Source organism: Eleginops maclovinus, chromosome 1 (genome assembly GCF_036324505.1).
Source record: "Eleginops maclovinus isolate JMC-PN-2008 ecotype Puerto Natales chromosome 1, JC_Emac_rtc_rv5, whole genome shotgun sequence".
Classification (NCBI taxonomy): Eukaryota; Metazoa; Chordata; class Actinopteri; order Perciformes; family Eleginopidae; genus Eleginops; species Eleginops maclovinus.
In genome coordinates this window covers 7,272,799-7,300,675 of record NC_086349.1, presented here as the reverse complement: position 1 = coordinate 7,300,675, position 27,877 = coordinate 7,272,799, and the positions used below count along the sequence as shown (strand labels likewise).

The 27,877-nt window shown below is 40.1% G+C and overlaps 1 protein-coding gene across 1 annotated transcript; it reads left to right on the top strand.

Annotated features, from left to right (window-relative positions):
* The first annotated feature begins 879 nt into the window (after window positions 1-879).
* Window positions 880-27,877, top strand: LOC134871532 (potassium voltage-gated channel subfamily KQT member 2-like). The gene is given in 16 exon segments (XM_063894292.1): window positions 880-1,274; window positions 11,489-11,579; window positions 11,659-11,785; window positions 12,165-12,340; window positions 13,605-13,656; window positions 13,659-13,729; window positions 13,847-13,957; window positions 15,174-15,269; window positions 15,378-15,472; window positions 16,038-16,097; window positions 17,026-17,055; window positions 18,512-18,717; window positions 21,430-21,535; window positions 22,267-22,398; window positions 24,331-24,424; window positions 25,216-27,877. Coding segments are annotated over 16 exon segments (2,589 nt in total). The 5' UTR covers window positions 880-975; the 3' UTR covers window positions 26,059-27,877.

Below are 27,877 nucleotides of genomic sequence, written 5' to 3'. Positions count from 1 at the left end.
ACAATTTATGTTGTAATTGCTCTGTTCTTTGCGTTTCTGCTTCTTTGGTGTACTGTGTCTGAGTACTTTTATATGAATGACTTCGAAGTTCACCTGATCAGCAGGCTGTTAATACTATGCTGATGAAGTAGTTTCCTTTTTAAATGTCATAACTCTGCTTTATGTCACAATTAGAAAGATATTTTCCTGTCTAGATAACAGTTTGTGTATCATGGGGGAACTTAATTTGCTTCTACTCCTCTGCCTTAACATCAGTCCTTATCCCTCACATCAGTTTGATGTTAATTCATTTACATTATTTTACCTTTCAAGGCCCTGCTAAATGAACCTTTAAGCCTTAATGTTCCCTTTCTTTTGTTATGCCTAGGACAGATACCTTTTAGATTTTGGCAAGTACTGTATGTTTATTTCAACATTGCTCAATCGGAGGAGTCAAACATTAAAAAACAAAGCTTAACATAGGAGAGCCCACACATGCATATTGCATGATCATGCATCCTCTTCTCTGCAGCTTTCCCCTGGGGAAGAGAGGACGGAAGGTTATCTTGGGGCTTATTTTTAGAAAATGCAGTGGAACCACAGGGCAGATCTTCTCCTAATCAATAACTTGTAAAGATTTCAGTCCCAAATCGACACACCACACCAGCTGTTATTGCATTAGAAGACAGCTGGAGGCATGTTTAATTGAACTTTGCAGTGTTCCTGTGCCATTACATGACTGCAGATATGTTTCTGATGGCCAACATGATAAGACTGTGCGGTGAAAATAATGTGCCTCCTAGCTGTGTCTGTCAAATGGCCGGAAGGGGCTAACGTGAAAAGCATACACTGTGCAGTTTCGCATGCTTATAGCAATTGGTTTTCTAGTGGGCACCGAGACTGACTGCATTCAGCACCAGCCACACACCCCTCAGCACCGGGGATGCATCCTCGCGGCTCGGGCACGGACAACTCCTCGTTAGAGCCGACTTTAGGATGGTGAAGAAATCTCTGAACGGCGGGGTTTACCCAGCTCAAGCCGGGGAGAAGAAGCACAAAGTCGGGTTTGTCGGATTGGACCCCGGGGCTCCTGAATCCAACAGGGATGGGGCGCTGCTCATTGCGGGCTCGGAAAGCACCAAGCGGAGCAGCATCCTTTGCAGACCGAGGTCCAGCATTTCCGCCGGGAGACCCCGACCATCGAAGAAAAATGCCAGCTATCGGAAACTACAGAGTTTCCTCTACAATGCACTGGAGAGACCGCGGGGATGGGCGTTCATCTACCACGCTTATGTGTAAGTAATGATCGGGGCTGCAGCTAAGTATGCACGGCCTAAGTATGCAAACATTCTCGGCAACACCGGCATGATTTTCAGGGGTTATGGAGTTTTGCGGGTTTTGTGTGTGGTTTTGCAGTGATCATGTTGCACTAAAAGGGTTAAGCTTTGTCATGCTGCCATAGCTCGATTCTAGGAGGGGTATCACTTCACCTGCATAACTCCCTCTGCAACTCTGTGTTGCATTCTCATGCTTTTAGCTGATTGAGTTATGTCCGTTTACGTGGTTATGATGATTTATTGTGATCCCACAGCTATGTTTGAGATGTACAGACTTTTTATTCATAGATTAAAGTTGTATTGCGGCACTGGTGTGTTTCAGCACGGTGGTCTGTGGACAGCTCCGCGCCGCGTCAGTACTTTCACTAATTAATGTAGCAGACAGTCCTGCTCTGGCAGCTGTACAGTGTGCAGGCAGTGGTACAGCTGCTAGTGATCTAGCATGGTGTTCTGCCATTGGGTGTTAGGTCTAGGTTAGAGACATACCATGTCAGACTCGAGTACAGGTTAGTGACGTGTGTCCTGTGTCTGCATTGAAAACATCAATCTTTCTGGATAACACAAATATCCCTTTTTTTTTAAGGGGGCACTATAACACTTTAGCAATGCACTTCCTTTTGGTTGGGGGCCTAACAAGAGACAGACACAATAACAATCTAGGCAATCGGTGTGGCAGAGTTTGAGAAAATCACATTTTAAATCCTGCATTTCCCGAAATGCAACACCCACTAACTCGTAATTGAACACTTCTTTTAAACTTAATGTCTAAAATGCAAACTCAATGTAAAAAATGAAATATTTGTCATGCATTATTTTTGGGAAAGATAGAGTAGCACTCCCCATTAACAGACCTTTATGTTTATAATCAGGGATTTTTAGTTTAAAGGGGACATATCATGCTCATTTCTAGGTTCATACTTGTATTTGGGGTTTTTACCGGAACACCTTAACATGTTTTAATCTTCAAAAACATACTATTTTTCTCATACTGTCCGTTTGATTGTACTTGTAGTCATTCTCATCCAAAATGTTCTGTTTTAAGACCCGTCTCTTTAAGGCTCCTTCTTGTGAATGATAATATGCTTACAAAGCTTACAAATGTCAGCTTTATTCTCCAAAAGGAAAAGATGGGTATACCCATCACCCCAGTGATGCTGAATGCTTGGTAGTAAGGAGGTTGAATCACCACAGCATTAAGGAATTCACTGTGCGCAGCATTTCTCCACCCCAGAGACCGCTGGATGCAGAAGTACGACTGTGTGCTTTAATGTGAAACCACACACACACCGACACACACACTCACATAGGCCCTCTGGGTACTTTTGAAACATTAACACAGTACTATAACAGCCAGCCACAACTCCGTCCTTGCCATTTGGTTTGCTTTGTTTTGATATTCTTTACCAATGTCAGTCTTAAGAGGTAATGCTAATTCATGTCTGAATCTAGTGGAGGCAGCAGTGATGTTTTTATGGAGGGTTATACAGATTTTAGATCCAAATATGTAAAGTTACCTTATAACAGGGTCAGTAGCATGTGCATACCATACTGTAAAAACATGAAAATTCTAGCAAAAGGATTGTCCTGAAAAGTATTAAAAGTAGATGGAAAAATGCTCCCCGAGGGTTATATTGTTATACTTTATGTTTTATCATTGGATTATTAGAATTAATTTGTAGTTGTTGGATATGAAGCAACATTTTTAAACCAAATAGGATTTTAACTTCAATTTTATTATTAGTGAAATTGCAGAAATGAGTGCTCCTGTCACCCATCCCCCGAAGTGACACCTTCACAATTGCTTTGTCCAACACATAGCCCAAACCTAAAAATATATTCAACATAAATTTAATAATTAATAAAAACAATATATTAGCCTTTTTTACACAACTGATAGTTTTTCATATTTAAATTGATTGCAATTATGTCAGAGTGTTAGGCAACTTATTTGCATGTGATTTGTATATGTTCTTGTGTTCCAAGTATCTAAAATGATCAAAAGAAGTACCTCAAATTTGTTCAGTACTTGAGTAAATATACTTAGTAACATTCCACACTGCTAAGATCAGAATCCTCTAGAACTCTACAAGCAAATCCATTCAAAGTTAACACTAAGAAGAACACCAGCATACAGTAACCGCGACTCTGCCTCTAATACATCCCTCTGTTCCATACATTATTCATCGCCCATACATCTAATTTATTCCCTCAACTCTTTTTTATTTCCAGCCAGCTGATTTATAAAACTATCATGTGCTGACTTCAGTCGAATATTCCCGTCCTCATTCATTCTTCTTTTTATCTGTGCTCTGAAAAGACAGCGTCTGACAGACAAAATGACGGCGCTGCCTTGAGCTGATAAATAGCAGTGGGAAACGTACTCTGCCATTTCTTTTTGATGGGCTGAAATGTTAAGCAGGTGTTTTTGTGACCAATTGATATGTGGAACGTGAGTGCCTATACCCAGAAAGCTCTCTGTTTTGCTGCTCTTGTTTGTCTTTCTTTCTCCGTGTATCCATCTAACTGCTGTCAGACACCAATGCTAAATCTAAATCTTTAGCGTCTTGTGAAATGCAGCACACTGGGTGTGAACATTTCCTCATTTCTGAAGTGAAAGGGAAAACTGCTTGTTCCAACGTCCTGCTGTCAGAACAGCTGCAGTCTTCCTCAGCTCTCTGTTCACATACAATTCAATAAGGAGAGACAGTTTGACAGTTTGCAAAGAAGTCTTTTCATTCTTCCAGGTTCCCCCTACATCTCGGCTTCCTATTCGATCTTTCTAAGGGACTGTATGTACCGCACTGTTTCAGAGATCAGGCCTCTGATATATTCACTGATTTGGCTTCAATAGGAGCCTCATTACTTTGAGTTCTCTTGCAGGAAGCAGCAGCTGAGCTGTGTGAGGAAATTGAAAGGCCTCTGCAGTTATGAGATGACAAAATGTGTCAGAGCTTTACCAATGTGGAACGACAAAGACTGGCAAGAGAGAAAGGAAAACAAAAGTTTAGATAGTGATCAATCGGTGGAAAGTAAAACTAATGTTCCGTTAAAGTGATGCCCAGAGACAGATTGAGGACATGTTCCAGTTATTCATTATTCTCCTGAGCTGGGGAGAAAATACAGCGAGGACAGACAGATGCTGGCTGCCAAGCTGCTGAGATGTGATCGGTTTTAGGGAGAAGAGGTGTCTGATGGGAAGTGAAGGTCTAGAATTGTATCGCCAGGGCCTGTGGTTGCGTTATGGCTAGTGATGGGTTGTGTCCCGACTGCTATTCTGATTCAAACAAAGCCCCAGAAAGCTCTCAGGATATTTTAATATTTTTATTATTTTGTCACTCATGAAGTCAACATGCAACGGCACCTTTGCTCAATTCAACACTCAAAGGGGAGTTCCTGCTACAGTCTTATTTTGGATGGTCATGACCAGTTAGCATATGTTAGCTAATGTTAGCAGAACTCTAGCTAAATATTGCTGTGTAACCAACATTACTGAGTAACTTTGCTAACTTTTTTTGGCATATACTTGTGCCATTCTTCAAGTATCAATTATCCTGTTGGTGTCATTGGTGGTCAAAGCTGTTCTACCTACATGGATCAGCATTCATGACCACTATTGTGTAGGTCCCCCTTTATCGGCCAAAACAGCCCTGATCCTTCGAGGCATGGACTCCACTAGACCTCTGAAGGTGTGCTGTTGTATCTGGCACCAAGACATTAACAGCAGATCCTTTAAGTCCTGTTAGATGCAAGGTGGGGCCTCCATTGATCGGACTTGTCTATCCAGCACTTCCCACAGTTGCTCAAATGTGAATGAGAGTTGGGGACTTTTGAGGCTAAGTCAACACCTCAAACTCATTGTTGTGTTCCTTAACCTGCTGAAAGAGGCAACTGCCATTAGGGAATAATGTTATCATTAAAGGTGAGCATGGTCACCCTGTCTAAACGGTTAAGATAGCGACTAGTTGGTGAACGATGTGGAGTATTAACTGCTACGGAGAACAATTTTTCCATTGAGGGATGGAGGAGACCAAACACAGTTAAAAGCAGTGTTTAGTACCTACAGTATATTGATCAGATGGGCACATTATGGCTCCATATCTGCTGGTTGTGTCAAAAAGCCACTGTAAAAGTGTACCTCTAAAAAAAATATTATTTTCTATGCCTGTAGTGACCAAAAACAATTGTTATTTAAGATTAAAAAATGATTATAGGAATCTAAATTCTTATAAAATAATATATAGACTTTGTTTTATTTTTGGAGTTTGGCCTTTGTTTATTTAGTAATGAATTGTATTTCTATCACTTTCATAATGCTCCACCTGTCTGCTCTATATTGTCTATTCCTCTTGGTATCTTCTTGAAAGAGAAATCCCTCCTTTTTCCCCATTAAAGGGTTGGTTGTGTACTTATCTCCCTTGCCTTCACATGACTCTCATATCTTGCACGAAGAGGCACCCCTACTGCTCATAAGAGGCAGGACGACGGTGTCGACGGTGCTTGTATTTAAACAAGAAGAGTGCCCCAGAAACTCATCGGCACCCTGGGGAGCCCACACAGTGGACGCCGCAGTGAGAGCACATGCTCTTCACAAGCTCTACCTGCTTAGTGAAAAATCCTTCTTTCGTTATCTGCTTTCTAGTTCGTCGCAGTCTAAATTTAGCGCGAGTGTGTCTGGGAAGGTAGTGTTGTGCTGAGAGGGGCAAATCAATGTTTCTTTATCTGCAGCTCAGGAGCAAATGCAGGCTTTTCTGCTTCCAACAACAGCCCCCCTCAACTTGATTGATCCAACTGATGTCGTGTGGTCCTCTCTGGCAACAAGTGGATGTGTGTTTGTAAGTGCTTGTGGCTGTTTGTCAATTGCCAGAGTAAATGTGATTTCTCTTTAGGAGGGGTTTTTATTGGGGACAGAGGCGACAACCAGATGAGAAGCTGGTGCAAAAATAGAGCTCTATAAGGTCACCTGTGTGTCTGCGTGTGCCATGATGAATTTGCTATCTCTATGGTACTTGATCAGTAGTGGATACACACATTCATTTGACCTTTGTTGAATCAGAAATGTAATATTTCAATTTTTAGTCAATAGAAAAAGATATATGCAGTAACAGCAATGTATTAATTGAATGTAACAGTGTTCACGTCCCTTGCTTTAAGGTTATACAGTATATGTTGCACAAAAGGAATAGTTTAGGGTATACTATCAACTATAAGAAGTGGATTTTGTCACAGGGAGGACATATTGTTTTGTGGACTACAGTTTTGAAGCCTGAGAATTTTTGTCATCTCCATCTTGATTTTGCATCTCTTTTGGAACCAGCCGTGACATGCAAGGTTGGATCAAAGTACGACAAAATGTTGAAGACAAATTTAGGCAACTAAAATCTTAAAATTCTAAGGCTGAAAACAAACTGTGACAAGAGACAAATCTAAACAAAAGTATAGAACAAACCAGAAAATGCTGCAGTAGCAACCTGTCAATCACAAGGTGGCTGGCCCCTACCGATGGCATACCCAACAATAATGTCTAATTTTACTTTAAATCACAAACATTTTTAGAAGGCTGGAAATAAATAATTAAGACTCACTAGTCTAATCAATCAAGTGAAAAGTAGGATCTTTTCCTCATAGACTTCTATTCAATCAGACTTGTTTTTGCCATCACAGGTGAAAGAATAGATAGAATCAGAGGATGAAACCCTCTTTATTAGTCACATACATGCACACAGCAGAGCACAAACAGCTGCATTTAACCCATCCTAGTACTAGGAGCAGTGGGCAGCTATTGTGCAGCACCCGGGGAGCAGGGATTGGAGATGGCCGGTGCCTTGCTCAAGGGCACCACAGCAGGGCCTAGGATGTGAACTGGGACCTCTCCAAGTAGCAGTCCACTTTCCATATTTCAAGTCTGTTTGGGGACTTGAACCAGCGACCCTACGATTCCCAGTCCAAGCCCCTACTGACTGAGCCACTGCTGGATATTAGAAAGAATGCAGGATTTTTCTTCACTTTCCTGCTTGAGATATAACCCCCTTTCTTCACTCACAGAGTTGGATAGGAAGATATTATTTGCATTTAAGTGCATAAGCACATTTTCCGAAAGGGTTAGAGTTACGGTTAGGGTTAGGGTTAGGGGTTATAATAGAAAACTGGCCAATTAGCACAATAGATTGTATCATTCATACATTCCATTAGATAATATGTCTAACATTCTTTCACACATTTGTTTCCCTCTTTGTACTGTCCTAACAACACCTCATGCATAACCATGAGCCGCTTTGTCTATGTGATGGTGGCTTTAAATTAAACTGTTGAAGCGGCACAGAGGAAGTGTAGCCGTTAATGCCAATTGTGTGACTGCTTCAGGAGGCAGGTTTACCCCTCGCCTTCATAACCAAGTGTCCTCATTAGTAGGTACTGATGGATTTGGCAAGGTCTGGGCAGGACAGTTGCATAAACTGACGTCCAATTAAACTTGCAGCTTCTTTGTGCACAAAATGCCAGTTGAGGGATTACATGTATTTAAGGAATTACATAGCCCCATATCAGTGTTTACATTTGCAGAACAACTGATTTTGTGAGGTTGCATAGTGCATATCTTAAGAATATGAAAAATCATTACCTGGGATCTACACACTTTGCTGTGAGCACACATTCTTCTGTTTTTATAACACATTCATCACCTCAAGCCAAGAGCAATGCAGTATCATTTTGTTGGAGACAAACTAAATATGTGTACGTCAGATTTCTAAATCACTCACACCAACACTACCTAGATTTAGGAATAGCACTACAAGAGGCAAAATATGTATTTCTGATGTGTGGAAGACCTGTCCCCTCAGCATCATGATTGTGGACTTGTGAGGTCCTATTAATGGATCTGTTCCCAGCATACATACGAACATGTTGGTTCGACCGACAGTGAAATGACAAGTCACTGTTCTGATGGTATGTGAAGACTGACCTTAATATGTCACAAGCGAATGAAAGACAGAAGCATCAGACGTCTCAGCTTTGTCAGAATAATGTTCTGCAGGTGCCCTAACTTTGGGTAGGAATTGATAAGATTAATGATATTTGGTATGATTCTTTCTACTAAATTCCTCATTGATTCTATTAAAATGCAAATTCAATGTACAATTTGATGGCTATGAGAATGTTATACCATTAGAGACCAATCCGGTAGATGATATATGAAAACTGGTACAACTTGTCAGAAAAAGACTGCCATATTGAGAGACCTTCAATTTAAGAATAATCAAAAGCTACAGCCATCCACGATGTATGAGATGACAAAAAGGCACATATACTATATATGTAAAAGAGAATGATCTCAACTGTCGAGCCACAGTTGAATAAGACTATCCTTGGTATGTTTTAGTGCCTCTGATGAGGAATAACAAAGAGTATAAAGAATGAGCTCACTTTACCTCTGCTGCTTCCTTCTGATTGGCTTACAGCCAGAGGTCGCTGCCAAGAGTTTGATATGACCAAACAGAATTTGCAGCAGCAGGAAAAGGGAAATCAGGTGGGCTGCAGCTCTAGTGAACAACAAAAAAAAAAAGCATTAGGGACCCAGGCAGGATTGATGAGGGTCCCTGATGAGGATGGATGAGGGCTGGATAGAAAGAAAAAGCTTTGATAAACTTGCATGTCAGGTTAGATCAGGTAACAAAAAACACATGCAGAGCCAGAATCCCTTTGAGGAGTGAGGAAATTGTATTAAAAGACCTCCCCAGTGTGTGTGTGTGTGTGTGTGTGTGTGTGTGTGTGTGTGTGTGTGTGTGTGTGTGTGTGTGTGTGTGTGTGTGTGTGTGTGTGTGTGTGTGTGTGTGTGTGTTAGCTCTTCCTTGGCCCTTGGTGAAATTTGACCATGGCAGCCCCCCCTCCACCGTTTTAAAGCAGCACTAATCAATATTACTTATATCAATAATGGATGAAATGATTAAGTGTAATGGAAATGTGTCACTGGTATTGACCAACCCACAAAGACTTATCACCAAACCCTCCACTTCCCCCCATCTCTACAGAGTGATTTCAACTATCTTTTCGGGTTGTTTTGTTATTTGGGCATCAGCTTTGTTTCAAGCTGAAGCATCTAGCTATACTTTTCCTGTTCAGCACCAAACAGCAGCAACAGCTTTGGATGTGATCAGCAGAATAGCGTGCTCTATGTTATAATCGGAACATAGATGACGTTCAGTAGGCTATTATAACCTATCCTGAAGCTAGGTCACTGCAGCCATACACAAATTGCTGACTTACTAAAATGTACGTACATTTATGCAACCTTAAGTTCCCAGTCCATCTACCTATTTTATCCCAAACTACTACATTTTCCTAGAACTAACCAATGAGTCTTGTATCACTGTTTTGGAACATTGACCACATGTTTAAAACTGCGACAGTCTCATATCGTGAGGGTAGGCGCCATTTGCCCCATCTGAAGCATTTTGATGGTAGTGATAAAGAACTGATACCAGACTTTTGATAGATTTCATAACATTCAAACATATACATTTAGCAACTCGCTGATGAAATTAGTGCTGCATTTAAAAGCTTAAATGCCATTTTTTGGAATGTAGGTGCAGACCAAAAACGGAGCTAAAAGGCCCTTTTTTCTTTTTAATGTGTGAAGAGGTATTACTAACATGTTCGTCATAAAAAAACACTCTTTAATTTCTCCATCAGCCCTCTCTCACCACTCATACGGTATACTGTTAAATGAGATCACTCGGGTATAGTTTGAGCTTTAATGTGTTACCTGCTCTTGTGCTCAGGGAGATACTTGATGCCACTGTATCTGTAGTATGATTAATGAAAGCTGCGCCTGCTTTTTTATTGAATTCCTGCATTGTCTTAGTATTGGGTTTCACCAGGCACTCTCCATTATCTCTGCTTTGGATTTCTTCCAGTCGATCTTTTCTCAAGATGGTCTCTTAGGTCAGGACTTGCCATGCCTCTTCCTCTCCGAAATCACATGTTATGTTCCGTCCAATAAAGCGCTCGCCTGGTGGTCTCAGCTAATCTTCTGGATGTATGGCTGCAGAATAGATTTTCTACCAAATCACATCAGTCTACCACCAACCCTTTTCTGTTGTACATAGAAAAGGAATCGTTTTATTGATCTTTATTTTATATATTTAATATAAAAACCTGTTTCTGGAGGAGTTTGGTCTATGGGATTGTCCCAGTTTTAACAAAATTGAATTCATCTTACATTAACTCCCATCCTTTGTTGAAAGGAATGATGACTTCTGAAGGCAGATGATGTTGTTGATTAAAACAATTATGAGTTTGTGTCACTCCAGTGAAGAGTTACTATCTGAAAAGTCAGTAATGCACTCATTATTGGTAATTTTCAATGTCTGCAAGTGTTTGTCCATGTTGTTTAAGGTCACTTGGCCAAACTCAAGTTGCACATGAGAAGTCTTATTGTAATTATATATTCATCGACATTATTTAAGGATCAGTTTTTCAAATGAACATTTATCTGTTTGCATCTTTCAGGCTTTCTGTCTAATTCACTCAGGATTCGTCCCAAATGAGCTGCAACTGTTCATGCAGTTGTGCTTATTTCCGCTAATGAAGGCACCACCCAGCTTCTGTGGCTCTAATTATTCATTTAGTCCCCAAATGTACCTACTTAAGCTTCAGAATTTGATAAACAGGAGGCAAATGGTCTTTATGACAAATTATCGTAAACAATCCCAGCAGAAGAATATTACATTTTATGTGGAAATATTATAATGTGTTGGCTTCAAGCAATGCAGATATGTTTTTTCTTCATTCTTCAATTTGAATTCAAACCAAAGAAATAAAGTCCTCATGATAACTGTTAGTGCAAATGGGGCATCGTTTCTGAAAGTCAAAACGCTGTTTAGCTATTAAAATGTCATATTTCAGTGCTTTGAAGGTCCATTCCTCTCCACTTGACTCTGGTGACAGCACAATTTAAAGAAAAATGCCAATATGCATCTTTAAATACCTAAGGGTTATTCAGAAGATTTGGTTTTATTTGAGGTGAACTGCCCCTTTAAGAAATTGCCATCACACAGGCTTTTTTATATGCTTATGCAGTCTGATTCACTGAATATATTAAGATATATAACAACTGTGAAATACCTTAAAATAAAAGGCAATAACTGTTTTTGTACTTTTTGTCCCGTCTCTTCCAGCTTCCTCTTGGTCTTCTCCTGTCTCATACTCTCAGTGTTTGCCACCATCAGAGAGTTCAAAAATAGCTCAGAGAGTGCCTTGTACATCCTGGTAGGTACATTTTCTTTAGTTGAACTCCATATACAAACATGTCTCAGGGTTAACTCAGCCATTTTGGTTTGTTCCACAGGAAATTGTGACCATCGTGGTGTTTGGGGTGGAGTACATCGTGAGGATATGGGCTGCTGGCTGCTGCTGTCGGTACAGGGGATGGAGAGGGAGACTAAAATTTGCCAGAAAACCTTTCTGTGTCATAGGTGAGAAAACAGAGTTGAGATGAATGTCCCCTTACCCTCTCATAAAACATTACAAAGAAGCATTACTGTGTATTTTCCTTTCATTCTAACGCTGGAAGCTGTGAGTAGATATAATAACTATCTTTGTTAGGCGTTCTTGTAATTTTCTCCAAATTGGTTGCTTAAATACGTTGTTAACATAACATTATAGCCATAAAAAGCCCAAGAAAACTATCCTCTTCTAGTTGCTTCTAAGTGCTCAAAGCAACTTTTGAATTCCAAGGAAATTGTTCTACGTCAAACAGAGTAAAGTGTTGTTAATTCACTCTGATTTGATCAGGGATCTCTAGCTTCCCCTGCGTGTGTGGAGTTCTATGATGGTGTTCTGCTCTCTCTCCAGACATCATGGTACTGATAGCCTCAGTATCAGTACTGGCGGCTGGTTCTCAGGGCAATGTTTTTGCCACCTCGGCCATCAGGAGTTTGAGATTCCTACAGATCCTGCGCATGCTGCGTATGGACCGCCGTGGAGGCACCTGGAAGTTGCTGGGATCTGTAGTGTACGCCCACAGCAAGGTGACATCATAAAAGATTTTACAGTGGAAGTTAATAAGAGTTGAACACTCCTTCTTTTCAACACCTTTCTGAAATGTGTCATCACTGTGTTGGTATTAATAGCCAGCCATATGTGGTGTTAGTGAGCCGATTTACTGTGCACTGCAATTAACCAGTCTGAAATTTCCACTCTCAAGGAAGTCAAAGGTTTTCGAAACCAAAGATTTTTATTCATTATCTTTCATTGTTTGTATAATAATGGTAACAAAAGGATAAATAATGTTTTGAATACCATCTTTACTATACTAACTATGATCCTTTACTGTATTATCATTGATGTATATCCACTTCCAGCATTTGACGGGATGATTAATTTACTGTAAATAAAAACATGTTTTATCTCTTTACCTAGAAAACATGCAGAGAAAGGACTAAATGCCTTCAATGTCATCATATATAAGTAAAGGCAGCCTGTATGTTGACTGAGGGGCAACATCCAGGGCAAAATAATGGCTTTGGCTTCAACAAAAACATGATCAATTGCGTTTTGAGTAACAGTTGTAGTTTTAAACATTATTTAGATTAAATATTTAAGTTAAGTTGCGTATGTTAGTTAAGAGATTATGAAAGTGACGTAGGCCTAAAATAAGTCAATGTTGATGTCTTATTTTACATAACACAGTGGTCTACTGGGGGAAAGTGGCCTTCACATGGGGTATAAACCATGGGAGTTCAAACTAAAAGGGCTTTATTTTCCACTGTGTTAATTCAGTGACACAGTGTTCCAGTAATCCTGTCATGGTAAGGAAATATGTTTCTCAGTTTTAGTTTGATGAGCTTTGAATTATCAGCTTGCACTAAGAAGTTTGAAGTGGAAAACTGTGTCGGTGTATGTGTGTGTATGTGTGTGTGTGTGTGTGTGTGTGTGTGTGTGTGTGTGTGTGTGTGTGTGTGTGTGTGTGTGTGTGTGTGTGTGTGTGTGTGTGTGTGTGTGTGTGTGTGTGTGTGTGTGTGTGTCTGTGTCTGTGTCTGTGTCTGTGTCTGTGTCTGTGTGTTTGTGTGGTGAGACGGAGAGAGGCATGTGCTGAGGGAAATAAAGACGGTTATTATGAAGTGTTTGGTCTGCCGCAGAGGACAATGGACTCACATAATTATGTTCAATATTATTACAGAAAGGCAATTTTTACCAATTTACAGAGTCTACATCTCCACTTTGCCAGGCCTCTTCAATGACACTTTATTACTTTAGTTTCCCTGATGCTCGTTGTATTGGTTTTCCCTGCAGGAGCTCATCACAGCGTGGTACATTGGCTTCCTGTGCCTGATCCTGGCTTCATTCTGGTTTACTCCGTGGAAAAGGATTCAAATACTGAGTTTGACACCTATGCTGATGCGCTTTGGTGGGGACTGGTAAGACAGGGGGAAAAAGGGTCTGTGTTTTACTCCGCAATTTATTTTCAGTTTCCTCTCTTTCTTTTACACAACTTGTTCCACAATCAGAGTGACTTTAACTTATCTTCTCACCAGATCACTCTCACCACCATTGGTTATGGTGATAAGGTTCCTAAGACCTGGAATGGACGCATGCTGGCAGCCGCGTTCAGCATGATCGGGGTGGCCTTCTTTGCACTTCCTGCTGTAAGTACGGCACACTTTGAACCCAGTCTCGTTTGGCCGAAAAGTAAAGTTAAAGTGCTACTCAGCTCTATATGGTGTTAAGTGCTCATCAAAGTGGTGTAATTGCAGTGTGTTTAAGTCTTTCATGTATTCTTCGATTTTTCCTTTTTTATTTTTCACCTCTCATGCTAACTTCTTCAACAAATATTTCATTATTTTAACCATGAAAGACCAGATTGTGGATACTTGACAAGATATTCGATTGATTGAATAAATAAGGAAACATATGGAGTTGATAGAGACCAAAAACAGAAAGTATATTGAAGACTTACATTAATTTGGTCATCAAAAACACAACCCCAAAGCTAATGCTAAAGATGATCCTCCACGTCGCTGATTGTGTGATTTGCCAATTGTTGGTTTGCACAAAATAAATCTAAATAGGAAGGGGTGTGTCACAGATGTATTCTCAGCTTGCCACGTTGCCATCAAGTGGCCAAATCCTTCTTTAAAATGTTAAACAGTAACTTTGCCTCTTTTTGTTGTTCTGTCCTTTTGTTGTTGTTTTGTGTGACATTGTGGTCATTTTGTCTCTTTGTCCTTTACTAGTTTTTTGTTGGTATGTTGGACATTTTACTTTCATCAATCAATCCATGCTCAGAGTGAATCACAATACTAGCACCCTTGAACCTAGAGTACCTAAACAGTATGCAGCCATTGTTCCCACTATTAATTATATTTTCGTTTCTCTTGTAATGAAATGTCTGCTGTGATATATTGAAAAATGATGTGCATTATTTAACATAATGTGGTGATCTCCAGCTACCTAAAAGCTTTTCAGTCTTTTGTGAAAACACAAACACTCTCCACTTACATTTGGAAAGCTCTCACTTTATGACATAATTCCAGTCACTGATGTGTGTGTCATTTGCAGTTACATTTTTGGCAACTCACCTGACATTTTAAAATGTCAGAGACAGGAGTAAGCCTTTAGTTAGACCTGGTCTAACACAAATATCAAACAGCTATAGATTGCTGTATCATTTTGCCGTGTGGGAAGGGTATCATTTGATCAAAAAATGGTATTACCTTGAGGCTTTGTAGACTGTCATATATGCCATCTTCTTGTTGTATTTGCTCACCGCTCTCGGTTGTGGAAGGTTCTTCAAGATGTTGAAGGAGTTGCGATTCCAACTCCTGGCCAGTAGAGGTCAATAAAGATAACTTTATCATTTAGGGCATCCTTGGTTCTGGCTTTGCCCTGAAAGTCCAAGAGCAACACAGGCAGAAACATTTTGAGAAGAGGCGTAACCCTGCAGCAGGCCTCATCCAGGTAAAAACCATATGATAGCAACTCCTTGTATGGATTCTTCCAACAAATTTAATATCTGCTTTGTGTTTCTGACAACACAATTCACAATAGTTTTATGTCTCTTTCCAGGGTGCTTGGAGGTTCTATGCTACCAATCTTTCCCGGACAGATCTGCTGTACACTTGGGATTTTTACGAGCAGACTGTAGCTATCCCAATGTACAGGTGAGTGATGGATATGTCTGAATAATGCTTTACATTTTCAATAAATACTGTTTTCCCATATCACATTCTGCCATCTCTCTGAAAACTAAGCTAAGTGGAACTCATTTGTTGAATCAGATACTACTGTGAAGCATCACTCACTGGTGTGACTTTCACTTTCTGCCTAAATAAGGGTAATTTTACAGTGGCTGAGGCTGATGTCTTGGAAGTGACACCTCTTTTGAAAGTTCCAAAGACAAACACCGCCAGTGGCTACTTCGTAAAATTAACCACCTATTTCACTGCCCAACTGTATGAATCAGCAACGCTGCGGCCATGCTTGACTTTCACGGCGCATATTTCTGACTATATGTGTCTAGAAGAGGCTGCTTGTCTTTTCTAATGGAAAATGGCTTCGGCTTTTGGTTTCATTCCAGTAGTAATTTGAAGTGAAAAGGTGATGACCAGCAGAATAGAGAACTGCCAAACTAAATGCAATTGTCTTTAAAGTGCCCGATGGCGAGCTTCAATCTTTCATCACTGGGTTGAAAGCGCCTTGACAGAAATGCTCTTTGTCTTTTCCCAGACTCATTCCTCCTCTGAATCAGCTGGACCTGCTGAGGAATCTGAAGGGAAAGTCATTCAGGTAAAAACATGACCATTGCCAAAGCCGATGATGATGATAATGACAAGGATACTGGGATGTTATGAGTATAATGGGGAGCATAGTGATGATGGTAATGGTTATCAACAGTGAAGTAATATTCTTTGGATTAGAAAAAGGCTTATTAAAAATAATTTCAATTCACATTAAAGCTACACAAACAAATAGTATTGTATTAACAAGGCTTGCAATTCTTAACAGGCAATCTATCAAAACAACAACCTTTGATAATTAGACTGGTAAACATAGTGCAGCGTTTAACAAGTTGAGTGCCACATACATTTATAAAAAGAAAGGTAAACACCATCATGCTGCATTGAAGAAGACTTACCAGGGATGAGACCATAAACTCACTTGGATACGGATGTAATAAATCAAGCGAGCAGGGTCATTTTTTTCATAGACTTCTATACAAAAATGCTTCGGACCAATGGTGCTTCCCCCTGTTGGACATTACAGAGAATGCAGGTTTGAGATATATTGGCATTGGCTTTACTTTTGGGACCAGAAAGCCATGTCCTCTTCTTTTATTCAAATAAAATGCTTATATTTATAAGATAGAGACAAACTCAACTTTAAATTAAAGTTTGTGTTGCTCAGTGTCTGAAACTCACCATATAAAGTGACAATATTCCCACGTTATTTTCAAAGCTTGTTTGAGCTGCCTCAAATGGCTTAAATAGCTCATGTCATATTTAATCTTTTTTATCTCATCTTTTACTGCATGTAAATTAAATTTGCAGCAGCACACATTTTTCCATCTAGCAGCTTTCCTTAATATTTCTCTGAACATGTTCGAGGGTTAAACTACCACAACCCTAACAACATGGATCGATGTTATTATGACATAACAGTGTAACTCATGACGACCTTCACTGTGTAACAGTTAGTTTCTCCTCTCTCCTCACAGGAAGGAGTCTCAAGCTGAACCCTCTCCCAGGTCTGTGATCTGCAGGCATTTTATATCTCTTCACCTCCCTTTGGCTTCTCTTCAAATCTGCTCTTAGCTGCTGCTGAGGCACTCTTCTTGAGGGAGTGTGTGTACAGTATATCTGTGTGTGACTGGTGTTGTAAGTCCTGCGTGTCCAACATGAATGTGATTGTATGTTCAGTGACTCCTTCAAGAACAGTCATGCTGCATTTGCTCACATGGTGCACCAAAGATCAGCTGAATTTGGGCTCATGCACACTTTCTCACTACGAAGCTGTTCTTTGATACTCTGGCTTTCAGCATCAGCTCGGAAACTAAAAGTGATTTTGAACACTTCAAGAGCCTGGCTTGATTTATATCACATTGTTTTTGACTAAAGAAACAAGTGTTATCTTTATCAATGAAGTAACACTTTATCCTTACTTGGTCCTTTATAAACTTTTTGCTTATTGTATGCCCGATACTAGAAGGGATTTCAATTCATTGCACATGTGCAAATGTAACAAAAGGATAAATGAATTCAATTAAATGCAAGTCATATAAAGCAAATTTAATATAAATCTGTCACAACAAAGTGTTACTAGCATCACAGTATAGCACACACACTGCTGTTTTTTTGAGTGTATCCACTGCTACTTTATCTTTTTGTGTCTCCTCTACTACCCACCACTGCAGTAGTGAAAATGCACACAAAGACAGACTTTGCGGGTGCTGTCCGAGAACTATTAGGTATAGTTGCTGCACAGATACTAAGTCTGCACTGCAAGTCTGTGTTTTCTTCCATTCCTACCTCTGTTTCCTCTATCTCTTCAAAAACATAGAGGGAAAAGGATTTGAACCAATATCGCTTAGTGAAAAGTAATATGTGACATACCGTTTTTCTCTGGAAAAATAATGCAGATATACATCCCTCTCTACTGCCCTGTCACACTTGATTTATGGTTTCTGTTTAGTAATGTCTCTATGCAGTTTATTTGCTTGCTACCTTTTTTTGCCTAATCAGCAAACTTCTGTTCAGCAGGCAAGGTGCATTTTGCTGAATACTTAATGCGTTTCCTTTGACCAGTTCCTGTGTATCAGGCGGAGCACACAGTATGATGGTGAATTATTTTGCATGATTTATGTTCACTTTTTTTGCACACAGTGAGACCACAGCTCGGCCTTTTTGAGACGTGCTGTGTCACTTTGCTTCCCATGCATGCTTGCTTGTAGCTTCCTGCTGCTTGCCTGACCCACTGAATGCTCCACTATGTTCGTATATGGACTCCTTCTGCTGTAGGACATTGCCCAATTTTACGTTTTCACCGAGGTAAGATTTATTATCACAGCGCAGAATTAATCAAATTACAAAGATTTCACTTGTACAAGAAAGCAGTAGGATAAAGACATTTAGTTTGAGTGTATTTGATTAAATGATGCATTAAAAAAACAGTTACATTTCCCTGTCATTACTTACTCTCTGTAGTCGGAAGCCCAGCCTGAAGGACAAGGTGTTCCCAAGTCCTTCAAAGGCTCCTGTTGCCAAGGGGAAAGCTCAGTCTCCAGGGGCAGAGGATGGGGCCGAGGCCAGTCCAAGCAAAGTTGCAAAGAGCTGGAGCTTCAATGAGAAGAACCGAGGGCCAAAGCATGCCTTCAGAGTCAGGGGCAGCACCTCACGCCAAAACTCAGAGGGTAAGGCAACTCCACTCCACTCCACCCCAGTCCAGAAGAACACTGTCACTACCACTACATTTTCGTTAAGAGATAGGGTTGAAACAAGTTAGGGTTAAAGTTGAACCATGGTTCATAGTAAAATATACCCTCCATTTTCACTATATTTGTGTGCATGTTAAGTTGGTAAATCTCTGAAACAGAATTAAAACTCAAGCAAACATTTTTGGAAATATACATATTCTCTTTATTTGTTCATGATGAGTGTTGGAGTTTGGCACCGTGGCCATCTTGGTTTTTTGAAGCTAGTAGTTCTAGTGACCAATATACTGTATCTGTATAGTAGGAAGGAGCTGGGGGAGGGTGACTACACTGTAGCTACATTAATGGCTAATGCTAGTCCTAGCTAGCTAGCTTGGATGAAAAGTTCAAAAAGTAGTTTAAGTTGTCACTGAGACTCAAGTCATTTGACGATGGATTAAGATTTTGGAGTTTGGCATTTGAACCATGTTGTTTTTATGGAGCTAGTAAGTGACCAATCTGTACCTGAGGGAGGAGCTGGGGAAAGGGGACTAGATAAAATAATAGCTAATGCTAATGCTAGCTTGGTAGAAAAGTAGCATAAATAATTGATGTAAACTTTCATACTGATTGGAATACTTATTGATCGCTTTTACAAAAACACACTTAAAAGAACTGCAAAAAATGAACATGACTCCTTAGAGTGTCTTTTAGTACAACAACATGATAAACAACGCCTTGGTAGTGACTTATCAATCACTCAGTAACTTGCCCTAAATACATACCCTTCTTTACTAACTATTTGAAACACCCTGGTAAATTGGTTGGGAGCATGAACTCCTTTGTTTATTCAGATAATAAATTGAGAGTTAGCAGTACGACAATTTTCTCAAAGATGTCAATACAATCAGAATATTTTTCAACCAGTGAAGTTGCTCCCTGCTGGCCTTTAGAAAGAAGGCAAGTGATTCATGTTTTTGGCTGTTGAAATCAACTTCACCTGCTTTTAATAATCTTATCTTAAATCTCAGCAGGAAAGCCAATACAATCCCTTAAATGCCAAAGTCTTCCTTTAAGCCAATATTTAAACAGCTTATTGTTTAATTGCTGAGAAACCGTAGGCCTAAGTGCTTTTCTGTGTTTCAAACTTTAGAAAATGTTTATCTAGCATTTAAGAAAGCTAATATTGGTCTATCCAGACATAAAGTCAAATATTAACTTTATTTATGCAGTTTTTTTATCTGCTATTTATAAACTGTTAATCAATCAAACCAGCTTGTTGGACTCTTGTTTACATTGACAGTTATTAGGTTGATCTGGAAGGACATTGATCACAGAGTTCTGTATGGCTCCATGCACTCATGTCACAAGTTTTGTGTTTTTAGAAATAATTGGCAGTACAGACAGTATAGGATATTGCCGTATTGTTTCCACTGCATGCATTCAAACAACTGTGGTAGACGAGATTGTCTCGGAACACTAAAGCCAAGATTCCGGGGTTGGTATATTTGGATGTTGATGTCCAGACATCATTTGTTTGCCAGGCAGCCCAACTACATCCACATGTCATGCAGGCCACTGTGTCACTATCAAAAAATATACTTTTTCATTTCTTTGTCTTTTATTTTTTAAACAATTTGAACCAATTCTCATCAGTTCTTTTTCTTCTTCCAATTCATGGCATGTTAAAGTGCTGATTGAAATGCAGGATGAAGACTTTGGACTTAGTTAAGTTAGACAAGTCATCATGACATGTCTTCAATTTAGACTGTGATATATTCTGTATTTTCTGGCTTTACCATACATGTTACATGAAGCTGTATAATATATGTAGTTTGCTACGTGTAAATGTAAGAGTAGAGAGATCAGCTGTTTCAAACATGAGCCAGAAATCATTCAGTGGACTAAACCAGTTCCCATGTTTGGAAATGATTTGTCTGCCATTGTCATCCGGCTAGAATCCATAACAAATCTTTCTCCATGTCTCTCCTCTCTCTCTCTTCGCAGCAATTGAAGGTTTAATAAGTAAGACATTGGGATATGTTGTTGATTGGCCTCTGTGGGGGAAATAATCAAAATAAAAGTCAGCTTTACTGGTCTGACAAACCTGCATGTTGAGAACTGCTGAGATTTGTTTACTTGACATGAACCCTTTTTATTTTACCCCCTCAACGATGACTGAAGACTGAAGCATGATACGAGCTGAGAGCAAGCATGTATTTATGAAGACTGTTAGAGCCTAATAATAACTAAGGTCAAGTAGCGCCAAGATAATCCAAAATTGACCCAGAGAAAAAAAGTGTGCTTTATGTTGCATGAAGAGACCTCACTTTCCCTACCAAAATCACACTTAATAACTAACTATGATTTGGCCTTGACACCCTTGCCTGTATGCAACAAAACCCATAGATTACAATGTTAATCTAGCCTGTTATTGGTGGTGGGAAGAGAGTACTTTTATTAAATGGTTTTAGAAAAGCTTTATCCCATCAGCACTATCCTTCAATTCTGCACCAAGTCCTTTTTCTGTTGTTCCTCAAAACCCGCTCACTACCCTCACAAACTGGCTAGCTGGCTTGAAACCAACTTGGTAATCGAATTTTGCACTCCTTGAAAGCTTCAAGCAAACAGCCCTGCTTTGCTTCTGCTGTGGCGCTGGGTGTGAAAGCACATTTCATATTGTTTACGAGTGTCCTTGTCTTTGCTCTGTAGAGGCCAGCCTCCCAGGAGAGGAAATTGGTGATGATAAGAGCTGCCACTGTGAGTTTCTCACTCAGGAATTACCACCAGGCTTGAGGGTGACAATAAGGGCAATATGGTAAGGAATCATTTTAATACCTTTTTTTGAATGGTTCTGCAATGTTTATTTCACCCATGGAGAAAGAAAGGGATGACCACCAATGGTTAAGGCTTCACTAGCTCTAACAGTGTTTAATGGAAAACATTGCTTTTTTAGATTTGGAGATAATTTATAAGCAATAATAACATTTGTTTCTAACAAATTCATAGCTGTGATTTGCAAATGTGGTAAAATCGCAAAGTCTGGTCGTGCATGAAGTGATACAGTCAGATACAAGAATGCCACTCCAAGTTTAAACCAGGCGAAAAAATATTTGTATTCAATATACAAAGTGTTCTTCCTTGGCCCATGCTCCACCCTTCCAACAACTTTCATTATAATGGGTCATTCGTTTTGTAACGGCTCCTTAATTTAACTGTTAATTCCTTGGCCAATGCAACACCCTCCACCAAGTTAGGGTTACGGTTTCAGTTTCTTTAAAATAAGATCAGTAAGTCTGTTTGGTGTTGCTGCTCGCAGAGGGACAGTGAACAAAAACCAAAAACATAACCATCTTGGTGATATTTTTTATTAAGAAAATGGCTCAATTCCATTTCATGAATAACTGAGACTAATGAATAGAACAAAGCTAGTGTTAATGTTATTATAAGTAAGACCTGTGGTATACTGACAATTTTAATGTCAGCTGTGAAAAAAGCCTACTCTCGTGCTCTGTGTTTCATGTGAGTAAATATTGTGTCCCCCTTCAGCATCATGAAGTTTCTGGTGTCAAAGCGGCGGTTCAAAGAGAGCTTGCGGCCTTATGACGTCATGGATGTGATCGAGCAATACTCAGCAGGTCACTTGGACATGCTGTCCCGCATCAAAAACCTGCAGTCCAGGCAAGTGAATGTTCAAAACACACCATGTTGCAATTTAAATCTAAACCACACTTATTTCTAGGTCTCCTCAGAGTGAATAACCTGCCTGGCTGTCACTTTCACTGTGAGTTCAAAAAGATCAGGATGGATATGGAGGATACTTGGGATCATTTTCAGACTCTTTTCTTAAGTTGAATGTTAGTTTAAACTGAGTGTTAGTAGTAGTAGAGATGTGATTCAGTAATCCAGTGTTTTTTGGATACACACATGTTGTCATTGATTTGCCTGTTTCATTTGTCCAACGACATGTGTTGTATTCCCAGTCGAAACATTTATATCTCAAAATACGATCCACTCCAGCTTTGAATGCGTCACAAATCCATTTTTTTTAGATACAGTATAACATTGATGTAAAAATGACATTGTTTTACCTAAGTCCCTCACATTCTGCTCCCCTTGAAGATCTAACATGTAGAATAAATATATTCCAACAGCGAAACACATGCACTCCTCATCCACGAAGCAAGTCAGACTCACCGTATGTCTTGTGTGTGGAATATATTGAAAACGTGTTCTCCATAGCTGATGTGATCCCGCGTTGCTTCATTTTGCATTGCACTCATATCGTCTCTGTGTGCCTTGCCAGGATAGATATGATTGTGGGGCCCCCTCCCCCCTCAACACCTCGCCATAAGAAGTCCACTGAAGGTCCTAGGTTAGGTCAATAGACTGCACCTCTAGAATGTTACCAGCATATTGCTCTTTATAGTCCAAACATTAAGACAGTTACTCGCTGCCTTATTATTTTGATTGACAGAACCCCTTTTGAGTTCAAGCCACTTGACGTATCTCATTGAGCTAGGTTATACATGCTGAGATGAAGCAACATTTTATATAATTGAAAAATATATGGGTAGATAAAATAGTTGCACAATCTTACTATGACCTTACTATGCCTTTTAGAGATTTTCCCTTTCCTGTAGTGTGTTATATTTGTTTCTGTGCATGTAAATGGTCTGCAAAGCTAAAGCCCCTGCATTCGCTACAGAGGAAGTTTTTCTCCCACACACTCCCACCCCTGTCCTGAAACGCCATGATTAGATGCCTTTGGTTACTTCCATAACATAATGACATCAGTTGTTTACACTCACCCTTTTATTGGCTGTACTCCCTCACTTTGTACCTGGGCGGGACATCTCTAAGCAGTTGACCATCTAAACTAACCGGCCAGCTAACCAATCAGAGCAGACTGGGCTCTAGTTTCAAACAGAGGGTTAAAAGAGGTGCTGCAGCTCAGGCAGTATGAGAAAAATAAAGACCTTTTTTCAGCACTAAAGCAGGTAAACTTGTCACAGTGGAAGCACAAAATACTAATATGAATCTGAAAATGAGCAGAATAGGGTCCCTTTAAAGGATTTTGTGCAAGTACTTTTTCGTCACATTATATCAGCTTCTGTCAAGAAAAAAAAAAAGTGAGACATCCTGTTCTCACTTAACGTTAATGAGCCATGTCATGTGGCCTCACTCAACAGGGGTTTGATAGTGCTAGATGCTTGTTCTCATATTGGAGAGATAGAAGGAGAGCTCCCCCAGCAGGATGCAATGGAAATGAAGCATGAAGCAAAACAAAAGCATGCCAAGTGATGCATTTTGGCCCTTAGATATAAAATATACCCCATATTCACACACTGTTTCAATATCGCCTCATCTAATGATGCATGCGTCACATCGTCCATCTGAAATCTATTCCTCCTCAGGAAATGTTTAAATATATAGCCATCATTCATTCATTCTAAACACATTTGTAGCTTTATGAGCATCACATAACCTACTATACCTACTTTCCATGTACCAGTTCACATTATGGCATCATACACTACTTAAGTTTAAACCAATGTGGCAGAACAGAAGAGTGTTTTTTAATACTGGATATTATTTTTTCTCAAATTCTAGAGTTGACCAGATAGTTGGTAAAGGGCCTAAAGGTGACGGAGAGGCTGCAGATGACCAGAGCATGATGGGACGTCTGGTGAAAGTGGAGAAGCAGGTAGGGGTATTACTTCCAGCTGTGGGAAAAAAAGTACCCTCTAAGTTGGTTTGCACTTAATGAAAAACTTGGATTATTGTTTTTCAGATATTTTGTTTTTGTTTAATTCATGGTATGAATATTTTTTTATGGAAGCCCTGAAAGGCAAGTGAAAAAAAGGCAAGTCTGGTCAAACCGTTAAAACACTTTTTTTCAACAGTTGTTTTTCTCTCCCCAAAAAAAAGTGTTTTTAAGGGTTAATCTTTCCAATGTTCCTCAATGTTTTTCAGTTTTGTTTGGGATGTTTGTTGTAATACTTATGTCGGCCACAAGAGGCCAAAGTGCACCACTGCCCCATGTTCTAAATAGGTTGAAAGCAGCATTTATTCTTTCTTTAAGTTGAGATTTTATTTCTAGATGCACTCTAAACACAAGGTAAACATTGTCAACAAGTTATGTAACACTAATGCGTTGTCTTTCTTTTGGCTAGACAACATTGTGCTATTATTGTGCTATTGTACCTATATAGTAGATGTTCCTTGTTTTACCTAGAGAAATAAATCTGACAGAAAATAACCTGCCAAAAAACCTGTTTTCCTACCTGTTTTCACAGATGAAAAAGAGAAGTTTCTTACAAAAACTTAACTGTCTAAAAAATAATCCACCTGTCAAAACATTTTTTAAAAACTGTTTTGAAGTCATAGTCAATATAGGAGAGAAAACACTTTAGATCTAAAAACTGCATCACTAGACTCGTTTGTTGACAGGTGCCTGTCAGAACTTTCCTGACATGTTTTTCTGTCTACCTGCAGATGGTCTGTATGGACAGGAAACTAGATTTCCTGGTTAATGTGTACGTGCAGCGTATGGGCATCCCACGATCAGAAACCGATGCCTTTTTCAACTCCAAAGAGCCGTACCCAGCCCCACCTTACCACAGCCCCGAGGAGGAGAAGGAGGGCAAAGAGGAGTTGAAGGAGGAGAAGGAGGTGCAGATATGCACACCTGCAGAACGCCCCTGCTCTGACGGCTCTTTGGAAAAGAAAGATCCTTTACTGGGTCGCTCTGTGGCGATATCGGTGGGCACTCCCTCTGGCAGCCACAGCCGCGCCTCTACCTCCTGGCAGCACCAGCTGCAGCACCCCCTCAGCCAGCCCGCCTGGAACAGCAGCGTGGCCAACTCCCCATCACCAGTGGGGGGCAGCGGAGATCATTCGCCCAACCTGTTCCGTCTCCCGCCTCCACCTGCTCCAGTTCACGACCGATCCTCTTCTGGGCCAGGCAGCAAAGAGAGCGGATCCCAGAGCAGGAGGCGTCACAGGAGGCAGAGGTGTCAGCAGGACGCCACCGCTGTTGAGAGCGATACTTCTTTATCCATCCCGTCTGTTGACCACGAGGAGCTGGAGCGCTCCTTCAGCGGCTTCAGCATCTCCCAGGCAAAGGAGGACTTCTTTGGGCCGTCTTTCTTCACAGGCTCAGGAGGGGGCGCCACCGCAGCGCCTGAAGCCGCAGCTGCACCTTCAATCTGTGTCAGGGTACGACCCTTCATAGCAGAGGGTGAATCAGACACAGACTCTGACCTCTACGCCCCCTCACCTCTGTCCTTCACCGGAGAGGTCTCATGCGGAGAAAGGGGGTGGCCCGGAGTGAAGTAGGTCAGGAAGAACTGCTACGCCCGGCAGAGCGGTGCCATCAGGTGGCCTATCATGTGACCTTGTAGCCAACTGACTGACTGTTGCTGCTGACCTTGCTATTACACTATTTAAGGTTAAAAGTTGAGTCAGCGATTCTAAAAAAAGGTTGTTGATATTTGAACTCAATACCCAAACAAATGCCCGCTCCAGATTTACCATCCCTCCCACTGCCTTTCCATTTATAAATACATCCATGTTCTGGCCCCAGTTGCTGATTTCACACTTACAGAACTAGGTCTCTGTAAGAACAAACACAGAACAGACAGTAAGCAAAGCCAAAGGGAGATATTTACTTGTGTGGACAAAAGCTGCATTCGATTAGAATGGCTGACTCCACCTTTATTTGAATGGTTAAAATCAGCAGTTTATAACTGAATATAAAATCAAAGGGTTGTCCTGTATCACCTTTTTGTTTATTAGGCAACGCTTAACTGCATTTGCATCTATCAGGATCTTGTTTACAAAAAAGCTATTTAGGGACATTTATTACCTTAATTGGGGTCATGTTATTGAATTTCCTAGTGAAGAAAGTTGTTTGAGAGTGTGATTTATGACACTTCATTTAGACATTGTATGAAACAACATCACCCTGATTTCTTCCAGTGAGTGCACTTCAGCACTTCTTCTGTTACTCACTACCATTTTCACTTTTATGTGGTTTAGTCATGCAAGATTGTTTAAGACCTGGTTAGCGTAGTGTCTTGATAACTTCTATACCTTTGAATGACTTGAGGTTTTATGACAAAGCCAAAACCCTAGCTATGATAATCAATTAGATTCTTGCAGAGTAAAAAAGAAACATGCTTGCTTTTCAGCATCAATAACATGGCTGGTGTTTACTGAATCCTAGAGAAAGACTCCCCTTCAAAGTATTCCTTTGATACTTCCCCATCGAAAAATAAACCGGCTGCATGGCATGTTACTGTTGGTGATTTATTTAAGGATGGCAGGATACAAAACCAGACATGAGTTAGCAGACAAATTCCATGACAATTTCTCTTGAATACAGACAAACGTGAAAATGTGCATGCGTGTGTGGTTTCAAGCTACAGTTCTTGAAGGGGCTTTGCTCGATTACATCATGTCAATGCAGCCTAGCTTGTTCATTTCAACGGCTTTCTTTTTCTAGGCTAATACAAATTATTTACACATTAAATACAGGGACAGATGCCACATATGGAAACAATATGGGCTCAAATGGACTTTAGCTCATTCATTTTGTACTGTTATCCCACAACATGCGGTGTTGAAGTTGGACTGTCATATGGGACATGATGGTGTTTAGCCTGCAAAGCATAAGTCGGTCATATAGATTCTCTGCCGCTACGTCAATTCTGCACATAGGAAGGAAATGCAATAACAAGCAAGCAAGGCAATCAAGAACCATCCCTTACCAATATCAACATGGCCTTATATTTCACACCAAAACCCTTTGTTTGTAAGTAAATATTTCATTAAAGTATTGCAAGTGCATTTTCAAGTGTTGCATAGGACGTTGTGTGGCCTGAGAGCAGTTTTTTAGTCAAGTAATGCTAAAAGCATGGGATTCGGATCTGAAGCATGAACAGTTCTTATAAAAACTAACCTGAGTCATAGGAAATTATAACGTTTTAACATTGACATGATTTAGTAGACTGCCACACAATATTTTTTTCAGAAACAAACCTGCTGGCATGTTTTCTACAACCCAAAGAGAGGACCTCTAGAGTTTTACATGAAACAGTAGCTCTTAGTTCAACACCGTCATGTAACTGCACCTTCTTCTTCTAAAATAATAAAA